At 40.8% G+C, this 15,181-nt stretch overlaps 1 protein-coding gene across 1 annotated transcript; it reads left to right on the forward strand.

Annotated features, from left to right (window-relative positions):
- Positions 1-937: 937 nt before the first annotated feature.
- LOC101976653 (zinc finger protein 763) lies at positions 938-14,184 on the forward strand. The gene is made up of 3 exons (XM_078037720.1): positions 938-1,085; positions 13,582-13,708; positions 14,120-14,184. The coding sequence occupies exons 1-3, from the start codon at positions 1,083-1,085 to the stop codon at positions 14,182-14,184; spliced, it is 195 nt and encodes a 64-aa protein (XP_077893846.1). The 5' UTR covers positions 938-1,082.
- Positions 14,185-15,181: the final 997 nt, after the last annotated feature.

The raw sequence follows: 15,181 nt of genomic DNA on the forward strand, positions 1-15,181 counted from the left end.
ACTTTTCTATCTTGATCACTTTGAACCAGCTCAGACAGTGAATTGATAGTAGCTTAACTTAGCTCACAATGCCTATGTGATTCACCTCACTTCATCTCAACATGCATGCATTTTACCATCTCGTGTCATTCCAAGAAGGGTGAGTACAGTATAATAAGCTAGAGAAAGAAAGGAATCACCTTCACATAACCTTTATTACATTATATTGTAAAATTTTGTTTTTGTCTTATTGTTTTTAATCTCTTACTGTACCTAATTTACAAATTAAACTTTATCACAGGCGTGCACATATAGAGAAAAACATAATATATATGGGGTTTGGTACTGAGATTAGGACATCCACTAGAGTTCTTGGAATGTATCTCCTGCGGGTAAAGGAGGACTGCTGTAATATTCTGCGTGTGCTCTGTGTGTATTCTGTGTGAGCAGATGGTGTGACCTGGTTAGAAAGAACAGAAGCAAATAAAATGGACAGGGTACTCACCCAAGATACCCACAGTCTATTCTCCAAGAAAGTTTCAAATCGATAACTTTAAATAGAGGGATTGAGAGAGCCTCAAGTGACTTCAAGGAGGGTCTAGTCAGACTGTTTGAAAAGGAAAGTTATTTATTCAATGCTTGTGACCCCATTTCCAGGACGAGAAGCAGGAAAGACCCACTGAGTACAGTAAGAAGCCGGCGCCAGCTCTGGAAAGGAGGGACGAGTTCTGCTTATCCCGGGGTGAGGCCAGGCTGGTGCCCCAGAAGGCCACCTGGGCTAGCAAGGGCTGTGGCTGGAATCTGTCACTTGGGCTCCACTCAGACACGTAAGGGTCGCTGTCTCTTGAGGGTTCGGGGCGGGTCCTGGATCACTAGTCAATCAGGGCCTCTGGGGCGGGGCTGTACGAACTGTCCAATCAGGAGCGCCGGCAGGAGGCTGGGGAGACGGCCCGAACCTTGGGGATCGTTTATGCGCAGCCGCAGTAGGGGTCTGGCCGCCGCTCCCGGGAGAGGCGCCTAGCGGCTCAGCCTTTGTTGCGCTGTGACCTCCGCTGACCTCAGGAGCAGCCGGCAGGACGCCGCGAGACCTCGGAAGCAGAGAAATGGTGAGTGTGGGAGACGGAGGGGGAAGGAGGGGCCGGCTGGACCCGCGGAACCCGCAGCGGGGACCCGTGTTCTCCGCCTCTGCTCGGGAGGCCGACCGCGGCTGGCGCCGCTGGGCTCTCGGTCCCTCCGCCCGTGGGGGCTGGGCCGGCAGCCGGGACCCTCTCTGGACAGCTCGCCGCGCAGCCCCGCGTCTGCCCAGACGGTGGCGGCGGGAGGCGTGGGGTGTGTGTGTGTGTGTGTGTGTGTGTGTGTGTGTGCGCGTGCATGTATGTAGGGCTCCTGCAGAGGAGCTGTGGTATGTGGGGTCCGCGTGCCTGTCTCCCCTGGGATCTGGTGTGTGTGTGTGTGTGTGTGTGTCCTGCAGAGGAGCTGTGGAGTGTGAGGTCCCCGTGCCTGTCTCCCCTGGGAGGATCTTGAGTGTGTGTGTGTGTGTGGTGTGTGTAGGGCTCCTGCAGAGGAGCTGTGGTATGTGGGGTCCCCCTCCCTCTTTTCTCCCCAGAGAGGATCTGATTCCCCCTGAATTTTCTAATATCTGGAAGCAAGGCCTCAAATGCACGACCCTGTCTTCTCAGCATAACTCTTCCTAGGTTTCTCAGTCCATTTTTAGTTGCTCATAACTCAACACCACAGTCTGGGTAATTTATAAAGAAAAGCTTATTTTTAGTTCATGGTTCTAGTCCAGAGTTGAGAGGTGCCATCTGGTTGTTTGCTGGCAGAGCTGGAATAGGCACAGGGCATCACATGTCCAGAGAAAGGAAGTGCCAGAGAGACTTAGCCAAACTGGCTAAGTTTAAAATAACCCATTAATCCATTAATCCATGGATGCATTAATCCATTCATGAGGGTAGGGCTTACTCACCTCTTAAAGGTCCTGCTTGTTGATATCTCATAACGGAGCAGATAGATGCCCATGGCAGGGAGGAATCTCTTGATATACCCTCATTTAAGTGGCTAAGCCTTTGAGATAGTAAGATTTTTTTTCCCCCTAACCAGGTCTTTTTTTTCTTAAAAACATATTGGTTAGCCCACTTATCAGATGTTGGTGCTGTGGGGACAAGATAGAAATGATTCCTGCCCCTGGATTCCTTGTGAAGGGATAAAACTATCCCAAAGGACTAGGAAAACCCACCCCAATAAGATGGTGCCATTTCCTTTCTTTTCCTGAAAGGGAAAATTCACTTTGGGCACACAGCAGGGAAGTCTGATTCCCTTGGAGGGTGGATATTGAGCATGTCAGTTAGCAGGATGGAAGGTGAGGGGAAATGTCCTGTGTGGTAGGATGGATTGATTGAACACCAGCACTGCACTCCCTAGCCTTGTCATTTAGGAAAGATTTACTTCTTTGAGCCTCAGTTTTTCAGTGGAACTTGAGAGGTAAGACAAAATATATTCAAAGAAGCAAGAAAGAGGTGATTTCAGAAAAAATTAAATATCTAGCCTTATCCTTTCCTTTAAAATTTTTTATTAACCTTTGTTCTTCTCCATATTGTGTGTAGTACATTTCCCAGATCTGGTCTTATCTTTTGGTTGACTTCAAATGGGATAATAGGACTTAGCCTTGAGAATGCTGCTGGGGATGAGAATCTCAGAGACATGGGGAAAATCACTGTTCCACAGTGGCTGCAGAGAAATAAAGACATTTCCACCAGAAGGTATGGTAGGTAGATTAGTGGATGACAAAGACTCACCGAAACTTGAGTTTGTCTCCATTCCTGGGTGAGGAGCTTGGGACAGTGAACAGTGAACACTGTTCTCTTTTCTGGTACTTAGACTTAAGAGGCAACATCCAGAAATATTCAAATATAATTAATGCTAGCTAATTTGTTGCATGGAAATGATAATTAAGTTACATTGTAATTATCTAAAGGGATAGACACTTGTGCTTTTGCAGTTGAGCTATGATGGATAAGTGCCTTAGAATTCTTTACCTCCTATATATATAAACAAAGCCTAAGTGATTTTAATAGATTCCTCAAACACTGGGTATTTTCTCCCTTAAAAGTAAGTGAATAGTGTTGGTCAAGGAGGAGTTCCGTGCCCAGTGACTTCATGTTAAGGCCAATGTTGAGTCTGCAAATGGAAGTCAGGAAGGCCCAGTTGTTTATTCCTAGGAATCTGCCTTGCTGGTGTGTGACAATGCAGAGCCCTTGGTACTGAGAGACACTGAAAAAACAAAATAATCCCCACTGTTATGTTGAACTATAGTGCACTCATAAAAACATTTTTTTAAAGTCATTTACCATTTAAAAAAAAGATACGTGGGTATCTTTCTAGGCTCTCTGTCACATTCTATTGCTCTAGATCTCTGTTTTCATGCCGTCACCAGATTGTTTTGATTACTCTACCATTGAATAAGAATTTGAGGATTTCAACACCAATATTCATTCATAAGGGACAGTTGACCGTAGTTTTGTTGTTGTTGCTGTTGTTAGCCTAATTTTGGTCTTGTAGGATAAATTTGGAAATGTTACCCTTCAGTGTTTTTGGATGAGTTTGAGTAGGATTGGGGATTATTCTTCCTTAAATGTTTGGTAGATTTTCCAGTGAAACTGTTTGGTTCCAGACTTTCATTTGTTGGGGATAAGGTTGAGGTTGATTACTTTATCAGCCTCCTTATTAGTTGTAGGTCTGCACATATTTTGTATTTTTTCATGACCCAGTCTCAGTAGAGTGGTGTGTTTCTAGACATTTTTACGCTCCATTCAGGTTACCCTATTTGTTGGTGTGCCCCTGAGACTTCTTAAATAAGGTGTGAAGCATGCAGTTCTGTCAGTTTTATTCTACTGTTGTTATACAGGAGCCCCACTCATGTCATGGTAAACTGTAGGGGAAGGCAGAACATTGCATGGATGTGTTTTGACCTCATTTTTTAGGATGCCTGTGTTCCTGGGTTGTGACTTCCCTAAGTACTCTTCATCCTTATGCCTTAGTTGAGCAGGAAGGTTCCAGAGGGGTGGAGCTGGATGGTATGCTTCCCCAGAGGTTTGGCTCTTGCTGTGATTTGGATGTAGTTCGAGTGTCCCTCAATGCCGAAGTCTGGCTTGGCACAAATCAGGAGCCACTTGTCAAAAAGAAACTAACTTTATTTTTAGAACTACAAACGCCAAACAAAACAGCTCCAGGGAAAAACCCTCAGAGCCCAACTGCCACCACCGGCTTCCACAAGCCTCTCTCCCCCACACCAGCCTTTTCCTCCCACAATCCTCCTCCTCTTGAGGCCGATTGGCTGGGTTGCGTGGGCAGAGCCAAAGAAGTCACCCAATGAGCAGCTCCGTGGAGGAGCCAATCAGCTAGATGTTGCTGGGGCAGCTGTGAGCCAATCATCAGCTGGCAGTCTGAAGGGCAGGGAAACAGCCCAATGAACATCACCGCAGAGGAGCCAATCAGCTAGATGTTGCTGGGGCAGTCTGAAGCTTGCTGGCAGCTGGAAGTTTGCTGGGGCCCCTTTGGCTGTGGCTCTCAACATCTCCCCCTCTCTGTTTAAACAACAAGCATGTGGCTTATGGACCGTGCCTGCCTTAGGTTGTCCAATACATATGGTCCTTACCCGTCTTCGGATGAGCTGACCTCAGGGCGTCAGCCTCCTGTCTTAGGTTGGTACCATTGTAATTGGATCTTACCCGTCATTGACTACCGGTCCAGTACAGCCACACCTGTGGAGAGGTCTCAGCGGGGGGGGGGGGGGTGAGGTTCTTTGCCTCACCTCTGTTGACCCCCAAATTTTAGCTGAATGATCATGACAAGCAGAAGGGAGGAAGATATACCAAGTCAATTGACGGCTCCTTTTGGGAAAATTGTACCACCGATGATATCATCAGCAAAAATACCCCAACACTACCACAAGTCGCTGCACCAACAGATAGTTCACAATGCATACAAATGACACATAGTTCTGTAAGCAGTTCAGTGCAAGTTCTGTAAGCAGTTCAGTGATGGCTATTGCAGAAACTGTAGATTAGTTTTATCTTTGTCTTCACCGGCACAGGGATGAAGATAGGAATTCTGGCAATAATGACTAAAGAAAAAATTAGGTAACATTCCAGAAGACACTAAAAGAAAACAATTTTCTTAACAATTTATATTATCTTCATCGGCACTGGGATGAAGATAGAAATTCTGGCAATAATGGCTAAAGAAAAAATTAGGTAACATTCCAGAAGACACTAAAAGAAAACAATTTTCTTAACAATTTATATTATCTTCATCTGAAGATAGAAATTCTGGCAATAATGGCTAAAGAAAAAATTAGGTAACATTTCAGAAGGCACTAAAAGAAAACAATTTTCTTAACAATTTACATTATAGTGAAGAGAATTATTAAATATAATGAAAACGAAAGGTGAGAGTAAACAAACAGATCTGTTAACCTCCTTTTTTGTTTACATATTAAAACAATTCTTAACAGTTATTTACCCAATTTAAATTAAACCATTTAAATCACGTGAATAAAAAAAAAAAAATATTTGGATCCATCTTTTCATGAGCGCTCATCATATATGATATATGGAAATACATACATTGGACATACGTACATTCAAACATATAACACAAAACACAAGTGTGCACACATAATATAATACATACAACACATAACATAATAGTAAAGGCCTTATAACTTTTTACAGGTAAAATCTCTATTGCAATGTTTAAAAACTCTATAGTCAAAAAAAAATAGAACTGATCAGCAAAACATTAACCTAGGTCTGTATGAGCTCAAAAAAATAAAATAGAACTTCATGATATGGGAAAGGGCAATAATAAAATAGATATTGAAAAAAGCATCCTGGTTCTGTCGCAGATGTAAGGATAGCCAAATTGGAGTTTTGGATATCAGCTATTATGGATTTGAGCTAAATCATCTTCTTTTTGGTCTGTAGAAATCACTTTAGTTAATCTCTCTGGAATCCAAATCAGCTGCTGTTCTCCCTGTGGAAACACAAAAACAGACCCCCGACTCCAGACAATCACTGGGTCAGGATTTTAGTTAATCTCTCTGAAATCCAAATCGGCTGCTGTTCTGGGTCAGAACCTTGGTTAATCTCTCTGGAATCCAAATCGGCTGCTGTTCTTCCTGTGGAAACACACAAACAGACCCCCGATTCCAGACAATTACTGGGTCAGGACCTTTCCATTGTCCTGTTAGAATATCTTTCCAAAGTACCTTAGGCTTATGTACATTTTTTGGACACATATGCCTTTCTGCAGCACTAAGTCCTAATGAATCCAAATTTAAAAAGTTTAGAGTAAAAAGGGTTATTTTAAGTTTATCTTTGGGGAATATATACCCCTTCCCAATTCCATCTTTTTGCTTTAATAAGTACATTTTAATAGTTTGATGAGCTCTTTCAACTATGCCTTGACCCTGTGGATTGTATGGGATTCCTGTTATATGAGTAATGCCAAATGATGAGCAAAATTGTTTAAAAGAAGTAGACGTATAACCAGGGGCATTATCTGTTTTTAACTGTTTTGGAATGCCCACAGTGGCAAAATTTTGTAAGCAATGAGCTATAACATCTTTAGTTTTTTCACCGGCATGAAGGGAGCCCATCAAAAATCCAGAAGAAGTATCAACTGTAACATGCAAATATTTTAATTTTCCAAATTCTGGCAAGTGTGTGACGTCCATCTGCCAAATATGGTTAGGCATCAATCCTCTAGGATTGACTCCAAGATTAACTTGTGGTAAAAAGGTCACACAATTTTGACATTGTTTTATTATTTGTCTAGCTTGTTCCTTAGTTATTTTAAAACGCTTTTGTAAAGTATTAGCATTGACATGGAATCTTTCATGAAAATTTATAGCTTCTTCTAGTATAGAGAAAATATGTATGTCACGTGTAGTTTTATCTGCTAAATCATTGCCCAAACTAAGGGCTCCAGGCAATCCTGTATGTGCCCTGATATGTCCTATAAAGAATGGATCTTTTCTGTCCCAGATTAAACTTTGTATAGTGGAAAACAAAGAGAAAACAGTAGAAGAAGGGGAAATTCTACCAGCATCTTCAAGGGATACTATAGCATTAACTATATACTGGCTATCAGAAAATAAATTAAATACAGAATCTTTAAACATCACAAAAGTTTGTAATACTGCATTAAGCTCTACCTTTTGAGCTGATTGTTTGGGTACTAAAAATGTAAAAGTTTGATCAGGTGTAACTATTGCTGCTGTACCATTATTTGACCCATCAGTGAATATATTTGGAGCATTCATGATAGGTGTTTTTCTTGTCATTTTTGGAAAAATTACAGGATGCAATGACCAAAAAGACAATAAAGGATTAGATGGTAAGTGGTTATCAAATGAAACATTAGATTTGCACATTATTATTGCCCAAGTATTTAACTCATTAGCTAATTCATCAATTTGATTCATAGTATATGGAGTAATAATTTTATGGGGAGAAATTCCAAACACTGCCTTTGCTGTTTTTATTCCTTTGAGTATTAATTGTCCTACAGCCTCAGGATACCTAGTAAGAATAGTGTTAGGAGAATAAGATAAATGTATCCATAATAATGGACCTTCTTGCCAAAATACTCCTGTAGGAATATATTTTGTTGGTAGTACAATAAATAATAAAGGCAAACTTATATCAATTCTATCCAAATGCATATTTTCCATATATGTTTCAATGATTTTTAATGCCTTTCTTGCTTCAGGCGTTAACATTCGGGGTGAATTTGGATCTGATGGACCTTTTAGGATATCAAATAAAGGTCCCAATTCTCCTGTTGGAATACCTAGATAAGGCCTTATCCAATTTATATCTCCTAATAACTTTTGAAAGTCATTAAGTGATTTGAGTTGATCTACTCGTATTTGAATTTTTGGTGGACGGACCATGGTTGAGGATAATAGAACTCCTAAATAATTAATTGGAAAATTTAATTGCACTTTATCTATTGCTATCTCTAGATTATAATTTTTTAATAAGTTTGTAAGTGTGGCATAACATTCTAGCAATGTGTTTTTAGCTTTGTGTGCCAATAACACATCATCCATATAGTGAAATATTTGTAGTTCAGGATTTTGATTTCTAAGTGGCTGGATTACTTTGTTAACATAAATTTGACACATAGTTGGGCTGTTAGCCATCCCTTGAGGGAGTACTTTCCATTCATATCTCTGATCAGGACCTTCATGATTTAGTGCAGGGATAGTAAATGCAAAACGTGGACTATCCTCAGGATGAATTGGAATTGAAAAAAAACAATCTTTAATATCTATAACTAAAACATACCAAGTTTTTGGCAAAGCAGACAATTGAGGAATCCCCGATTGAGCAGGTCCCATAATGACCATTTCATTGTTAATGGCTCTTAAATCTTGCAGTAGTCTCCATTTACCAGATTTCTTTTTGATGACAAAAATGGGAGTATTATGGGAAGATACAGAAGGTTGTATATGTCCTTCCGCTAATTGTTGTTTGACCAGATCATGGGCTACTTGTGTCTTTTCTTTAGTCAAGGGCCACTGAGGAACCCATACTGGTCTTTCTGATTTCCATGTAATTTTTATTGTCTCAGTGGCCCTTTGTGAAAATCCAACCCATGTCTGTCTGTTCTTTGATCTATTTGTATTGGTGCTGCTATACATTGTTCTTGTCTTTCTAATCTTTTTCCTTTCCTAAAACCTTGTCTAGCCATAATAGTGGGTGCATTTTGATTGATATTATTTGTTAATGTCAAACCTAATTGATCTAAGACATCTCGTCCCCATAAATTTACGGGAAGATGATCCAATACATATGGCTGTATAGTTCCTTCACATCCTTCAGGATCCTTCCAATCTAATAGCATTGCACTTCTATCGGGATTAGTCGCCACTCCTAGGCCTCGAAGCGATTGAGTGGCTTGTTGTAATGGCCAATGTTTTGGCCATTCTTGACGAGAGATGATGCTAAGATCTGCACCTGTATCCAGTAGCCCATTAAATTCATGTCCTTGAATATTTAGTTTTAGCATGGGGCGAGAATCTAAATTTAAAGAAAGCATAGCCCAATCTACACCTGTGGAGCCTAATCCCTTGGAACCTCTTTCTACAACATGACTGGAAAATTTATCATGTAGGCTTGGTATTATTAGTAACTGTGCTATTCTATCTCCTGGTGAAATTACTGATATACCCTTTGGAGAACTGGCTATAATTTTTATTTCACCTTCATAATTGGAATCAATTACCCCAGGACTTATCAAAAGTCCTTTTAGAGTAGAAGAGCTGCGTCCCAATAATAAGCCTACTGTTCCTTTGGGAAGAGGTCCTTTTACCCCTGTGGGAATGATTTGAACTCCCATCTCTGGAGTTAGTACTGATTTGGTGGAGGCGCAGATGTCCAACCCTGCGCTCCCTCTGGTTTGTCTGATGAGGGATCTGATGTGCTGGGCACTACCCTGATGGGGTTGCTGGGGTTGCTGGGTTCCTCCAGTGCTCCGTATATTTGTGGTTTGGGGCCCCGGAGCATTGGGGCCCCCTGTCCATTTTTTGGCAACGGAGCCCGATGCCTTTGTCCACGATATTGTGGATAAACACCTTGTCCTTGTTCGTTTTTTGATAATGGAGTACCCTCTATGGTGGTTTGAGGACGGTATTCATTAGCCCAATATAATGGAGTACCCTCTATGGTGGTTTGAGAACGGCATTCATTAGCCCAATGTCTCCCTCTACGGCATCGTGGGCAAATACCCGGTATTCTACTTGTTTGATACCTAGTTTTGTTAAACCCTCCTCCTATGGGGCAATTCCTTTTAAAATGTCCTGTTTGTTGACAATTGTAGCATGTTCTTGGCCTGGCATCTAAAGCCTGTTTTACTGCAGCTGCCACAATTTGCCCTTGTTCATTAATGTCTCTGGCATCTAAAACCTGTTTTACTGCAGCTGCCACAATTTGCCCTTGTTCATTAATGTCTCTGGCATCTAAAGCCTGTTTTACTGCAGCTGCCACAATTTGCCCTTGTTCATTAATGTCTCTGGCATCTAAAGCTTGTTTTACTGCAGCTGCCACAATTTGCCCTTGTTCATTAATGTCTCTACATAATTTAATATATGTGTTTAAATCTTCATGTTTCCATGGTCTAATGATATCTCTACACCAACGATTCGCTTGGTCATAAGCCAGTTGTTTTATAAATGGCATTGCTTGTTCTGTATTCCCAAAAACTCTGGTAGCTGTTTGAATAAGCCTATCTACAAATTCAGCGTAAGGTTCATTAGCTCCTTGTATTATCTTAGATAATTGACCTTGTAAACCTCCAGGTTCTTGTAAAGACTTCCATGCCCTAACTGCATCTACAGCAATTTGTAAATATACACCAGGATCATATGCAAGTTGTTGCTGCCGATCCTCATAAGGTCCCTTTCCTAACAACATATCTAGATTTCTCTGAGGATAACCAGCTGCTGCATTTCGACTAGCCGTCTCCTTGCAAAATTCCTCATTGGCAACCTTCCATAACAGGTATTGTCCTCCATTTAGCACAGCTTTACACAAACTAGCCCAATCTGCTGGCGTCATGCTTAAGTTGGTAATGGATTCGACCAAGCTTACAGTGAAGGGTGCTTGAGGACCATAGGTTGCTACAGCCTCTTTTAGCTCCTTCACTGATTTGAAATTTAAACCCTGGTAAGTTCGCTGCCCTCCTACCTCAAATACAGGGCATACTTGAGATCCTGTCTCAGGATCCAAACTATCAACTGCGGGGGTTGGGAGTCTCTTAGCATATGGAGGTGGTGCTGTTGATTGGACACTTATGCCCTCTGGTGATAGAGTGCTGTTAGTAGCAGTCTCCTGTAGAGGTGGCGCTGTTGGTTGAACACTTATGCCCTCTGGTGATAGAATGCTATTAGTAGCAGTCTCCTGTAGAGGCGGTGCTGTTGGTTGGACACTTACGCTCTCTAATAAAAGGGTCTTATTAGCAGTCTCCTGTTTTAAATTTTCCCCTGATAGATTTTTCTGCTCTAAACTTCCTTCCTCTGTCTCACTATCTCGAAAGACCTTCTCTTTTACTTGAATCTTTTCCTCTTTCTGACTAGCTCGAGCTTTTACTTGAATCTTTTCCTCTGTCTGACTAACTTGAGAGACTTCCTCTTCTACTTGAATCAATATGTCTTCTTCTTCCTCTACCTCTGTCTGAACTGAAGGCTTTGGACTAAGCAAACTAGATACCAACGTCCACAATGACAATGTGCCAACTGGCAGAGTCCCTGGGTTGTTCTTTTCTATTCTTTTTAAATCTTCACCGTGATGGTTCCATTGTGATATATCTAACAACCCCTCCTTAAAAAGCCATGGGCTATATTCTTGTATTACATCAACGTATGCCCTGACTGCTCTTGGTTTTACTGGGAAGCTTCCTTCCTCTAACAATTTACTTAACACTCTTTCGGTTTGTTTTTTACTAATTGCTGATCCCGTATTTCTACTATAATACAACCCAACAAGATGACGCCAAACAAAACCGAGACAGAATCCAATAAAAAGGGAACCACACAAAATCATTATAACAGCCTTTCTATCCTCCTGACATATGTATCCGTCCTTTCTCCCTATCTGTTCCTCAAACGCAAATAGTTTTTCCTCAGATGTGAGTGGTTTTTCTTCCCTCTTACTCATCTCCAGGGACAGGAAAGTTAAAACAAAAACGAAGCAAAACAAAAGAGGAGACTTAGAATGGCTCCCCATCCTCTCGCCCTGCCCTCAGGGGCGAGCAGTTTACTTACCCTCAGTTGCTCCCCGTGCGAGCCACCAAATGCCGAAGTCTGGCTTGGCACAAATCAGGAGCCACTTGTCAAAAAGAAACTAACTTTATTTTTAGAACTACAAACGCCAAACAAAACAGCTCCAGGGAAAAACCCTCAGAGCCCAACTGCCACCACCGGCTTCCACAAGCCTCTCTCCCCCACACCAGCCTTTTCCTCCCACAATCCTCCTCCTCTTGAGGCCGATTGGCTGGGTTGCGTGGGCAGAGCCAAAGAAGTCACCCAATGAGCAGCTCCGTGGAGGAGCCAATCAGCTAGATGTTGCTGGGGCAGCTGTGAGCCAATCATCAGCTGGCAGTCTGAAGGGCAGGGAAACAGCCCAATGAACATCACCGCAGAGGAGCCAATCAGCTAGATGTTGCTGGGGCAGTCTGAAGCTTGCTGGCAGCTGGAAGTTTGCTGGGGCCCCTTTGGCTGTGGCTCTCAACACCTCAAGGCTTCATGTGTTGAAATTTAACCCCTACCCTTAGGAATTAAGAGGATAGACACTTAACCTCACTGTAGTATTTAGAGTTAGAGCCTTTTGGAGGTGATTAGGTAATCAGAGTGGAGCCTCCATGATTGAATTCTTTTGGTTTCATCACCAGAGGGAGATAAACCAGAACATAAACACACACACACACACACACACACACACACACACACACACACCTACATCTTGTCTTTTGCTGTATAACGCTCTGCACTGTCTCAAGACTCTGCTTGCAAGAAGGCCATCACCAGATGTAGGCTCTTTACTTTGTATTCTCATAACTTTGAGCCAAAAGAAGCTGCTGCTTTTTTTTTTTTTTAATAAAGTAGCCTGCCTTAGTAACATAAAGCTCTGGTAACATCCCCATTGATAAGGCCTTTGAGAAATTGTTTTGAAGACTGGACTTAAGAACACATTTCTGTGGGCATATTTCAAAATGACTACTTTTATTTTCTTCCTGCTCAAAGCAGGAAACAGTTTTTAATCTGACCATCACAATGAGAACTGTAATGTTTCTGGAGGTAGAACTCATAAATGAAGGGGGACTTCCTAAGAATGGGCCCCCTCTACTTTTCACCTCTCAAACTTGTGTCCATTCAATTCAGACTTCAGCAATTCATCAATATGGTTTAGTTCACATTTTCTTTTGTTCTTGTTCTTTTCTTGTTCTCCCTCCCCATCCTCTTATATATATATTTTTACCCTGCATACAGGTTTTTATTCCAATAAGTTATGATTCTTTTATTAGATTGGTGGGGTCTTTCCCAAAATCCAGATTCTGAATGCTATCAAAGGTCAATACCAGAAGAATGTATGTATGATGTATCAAAATGCATTCTACTGTCATATGACTAATTAGAACAAATAAAAAGGTCAAATATTGAAAGAGACTGTTCTAAGGATATGCAGTCTCAGGACTGCTAATGGTAGGCCCTTCAGTACACCAACACTTTGCTATGACAGGGACTGTAGGTCTTCGGTTCAAAGAGACATTAAGGGTGATCCAAGCTGCACATCTTACTCCATAAACTCATCAATGAGGGGTGTGTTCCTGTTCATCCATTGCTTTATGCATGGTTCAAGTCTATCACCACAATTGCTGTGTTGGAGGATGTGAGAGTGAATAAAGGGTAAATCTGATTACCAAGTCATAGAATAAATATTTTGAGTCCACAGCATCATGTAAACCTATTATGATTTCAGTGTAGATCAACAGTGTTGAGTCTTACCCTTCCTATATTAAACATGTGGGATGTTTTAGGACTTAATGACCTTTGAGGATGTAGCAGTGAACTTCACCCTGGAGGAATGGGCTTTGCTGGATCATTCCCAAAAGGATCTTTACAGAGAAGTGATGCTAGAAACCTTCAGGAACCTGACCTCTGTAGGTAAGGGTGATGTCTTTTCCTCACTTAATCAATTAGAGAACAAGTATTTTTTGCTCATCAATGCTCTTTGGTGATTTGGAATGTAGAAAAAAATTATATTGCTGAACAAGTCAAGCATGGTCAAAGAGTATCATGAATAGAGACTAATAATTTTTTTTATAATGTTGTAATGACAACATTATAAACAACATTTTTATAATGTTTTTATAATATTGTAATAACAATTATTTTCCTTTTTTTTCCCTTTTGATTGATTGATGATTTTTGAGATGGGGTATTTTATGTTGCCCAGGCTGGTCTTGAACTCCTGAGTTCATGTGATTCTCCTACCTCATCATCTTGAGTAACTGGGGCTACAAGCATTCACTACCATGTCCAACTCATAATGATTTTTCTGTGTTTGAATTTTAGGAATACAATGGGAAGACCAGAACATTGACGATGAACACAAAAATTTTAGAAGAAATCTAAGGTAATTTGTGGGCTGGGGATGTGGCTTAAGTGGTAGCGTGCTCGCCTGGCATGTGCGCAGCACTGGGTTCGATCCTCAGCACCACATACAAATAAAGATGTTGTGTCTGCCAAAAAATAAATATTAAAAAATTCTCTCTCTCTCTCTTTAAAAAAATAAGAAATATAAGGTAATTTGTACTAGCAAGAGAAAGCAGTGTCCCTGGAGAATCTTAAAATGACAGCAAATTTTAAAAATGAGAAATTAAACTTCAAATTTATTTATTTTTATAAAATTTTTTCTAAAACTTAAATGTGACATACATATGTTTGCAAAATAGTTCACTTGAAAACAGTATTAAGTAATGCAGTGTGGGTGTCACTGTTTTCATAGAAGTTATGGTCTAGCCATTGGCAAAGCGATCAGTTCATTCATGTTCAGAAGATCCAGGCAGGGCATAAAGCCTATATTTTCACTGATAATGTTAAAAATGTAAATTCAGTATCTGTAAATAAATATAAAATTATTAGTAAACAAACCTTTAGTAATGTGCTTCTCATTTTTTGCAGAAGTCAAGTGATAGAGAGACTATGTGGATATAAAGAAGGTAGTCCATGTGAAGAAATCTTCAGCCAGATTTCAGATCACATTGTGAAAAAGAAAACTCCTGCTTTAAAACCATATGAAAGCCCTGAAGGTGGAGAAGTGACCATTGGTCATTCATCCCTTAATGGGCATATCACATCTGATTTTGGACATAGACTATATGAGTATCAGGGAAAATCCTATGAACATGAAGAACATGATGAAATCTTTAACTGGACCAATCTCATTCAAAACTATGAAATAACTCATACTGGGGAGAAACCCTATGAATGTAAGCAACATGCAGAAGCCTGTAGGAGCTCCAGTTATGTTCAGATACATGAAAGAACTCACAATGGATTAAAACTCTATGAATGTAAGCAATGTGGGAAAGCCTTCAGGAGTTCCAGTTATGTTCAGATACATGAAAGAACTCA

Source organism: Ictidomys tridecemlineatus, chromosome 2, assembly GCF_052094955.1.
Source record: "Ictidomys tridecemlineatus isolate mIctTri1 chromosome 2, mIctTri1.hap1, whole genome shotgun sequence".
Classification (NCBI taxonomy): domain Eukaryota; kingdom Metazoa; phylum Chordata; class Mammalia; order Rodentia; family Sciuridae; genus Ictidomys; species Ictidomys tridecemlineatus.

Bases quoted from the DNA above. Each gene is read 5' to 3' on its own strand.
- LOC101976653 (XM_078037720.1), top strand. The intron at 13,709-14,119 runs GTAAGGGTGATG...TTTGAATTTTAG, and splicing joins CAGGAACCTGACCTCTGTAG to GAATACAATGGGAAGACCAG.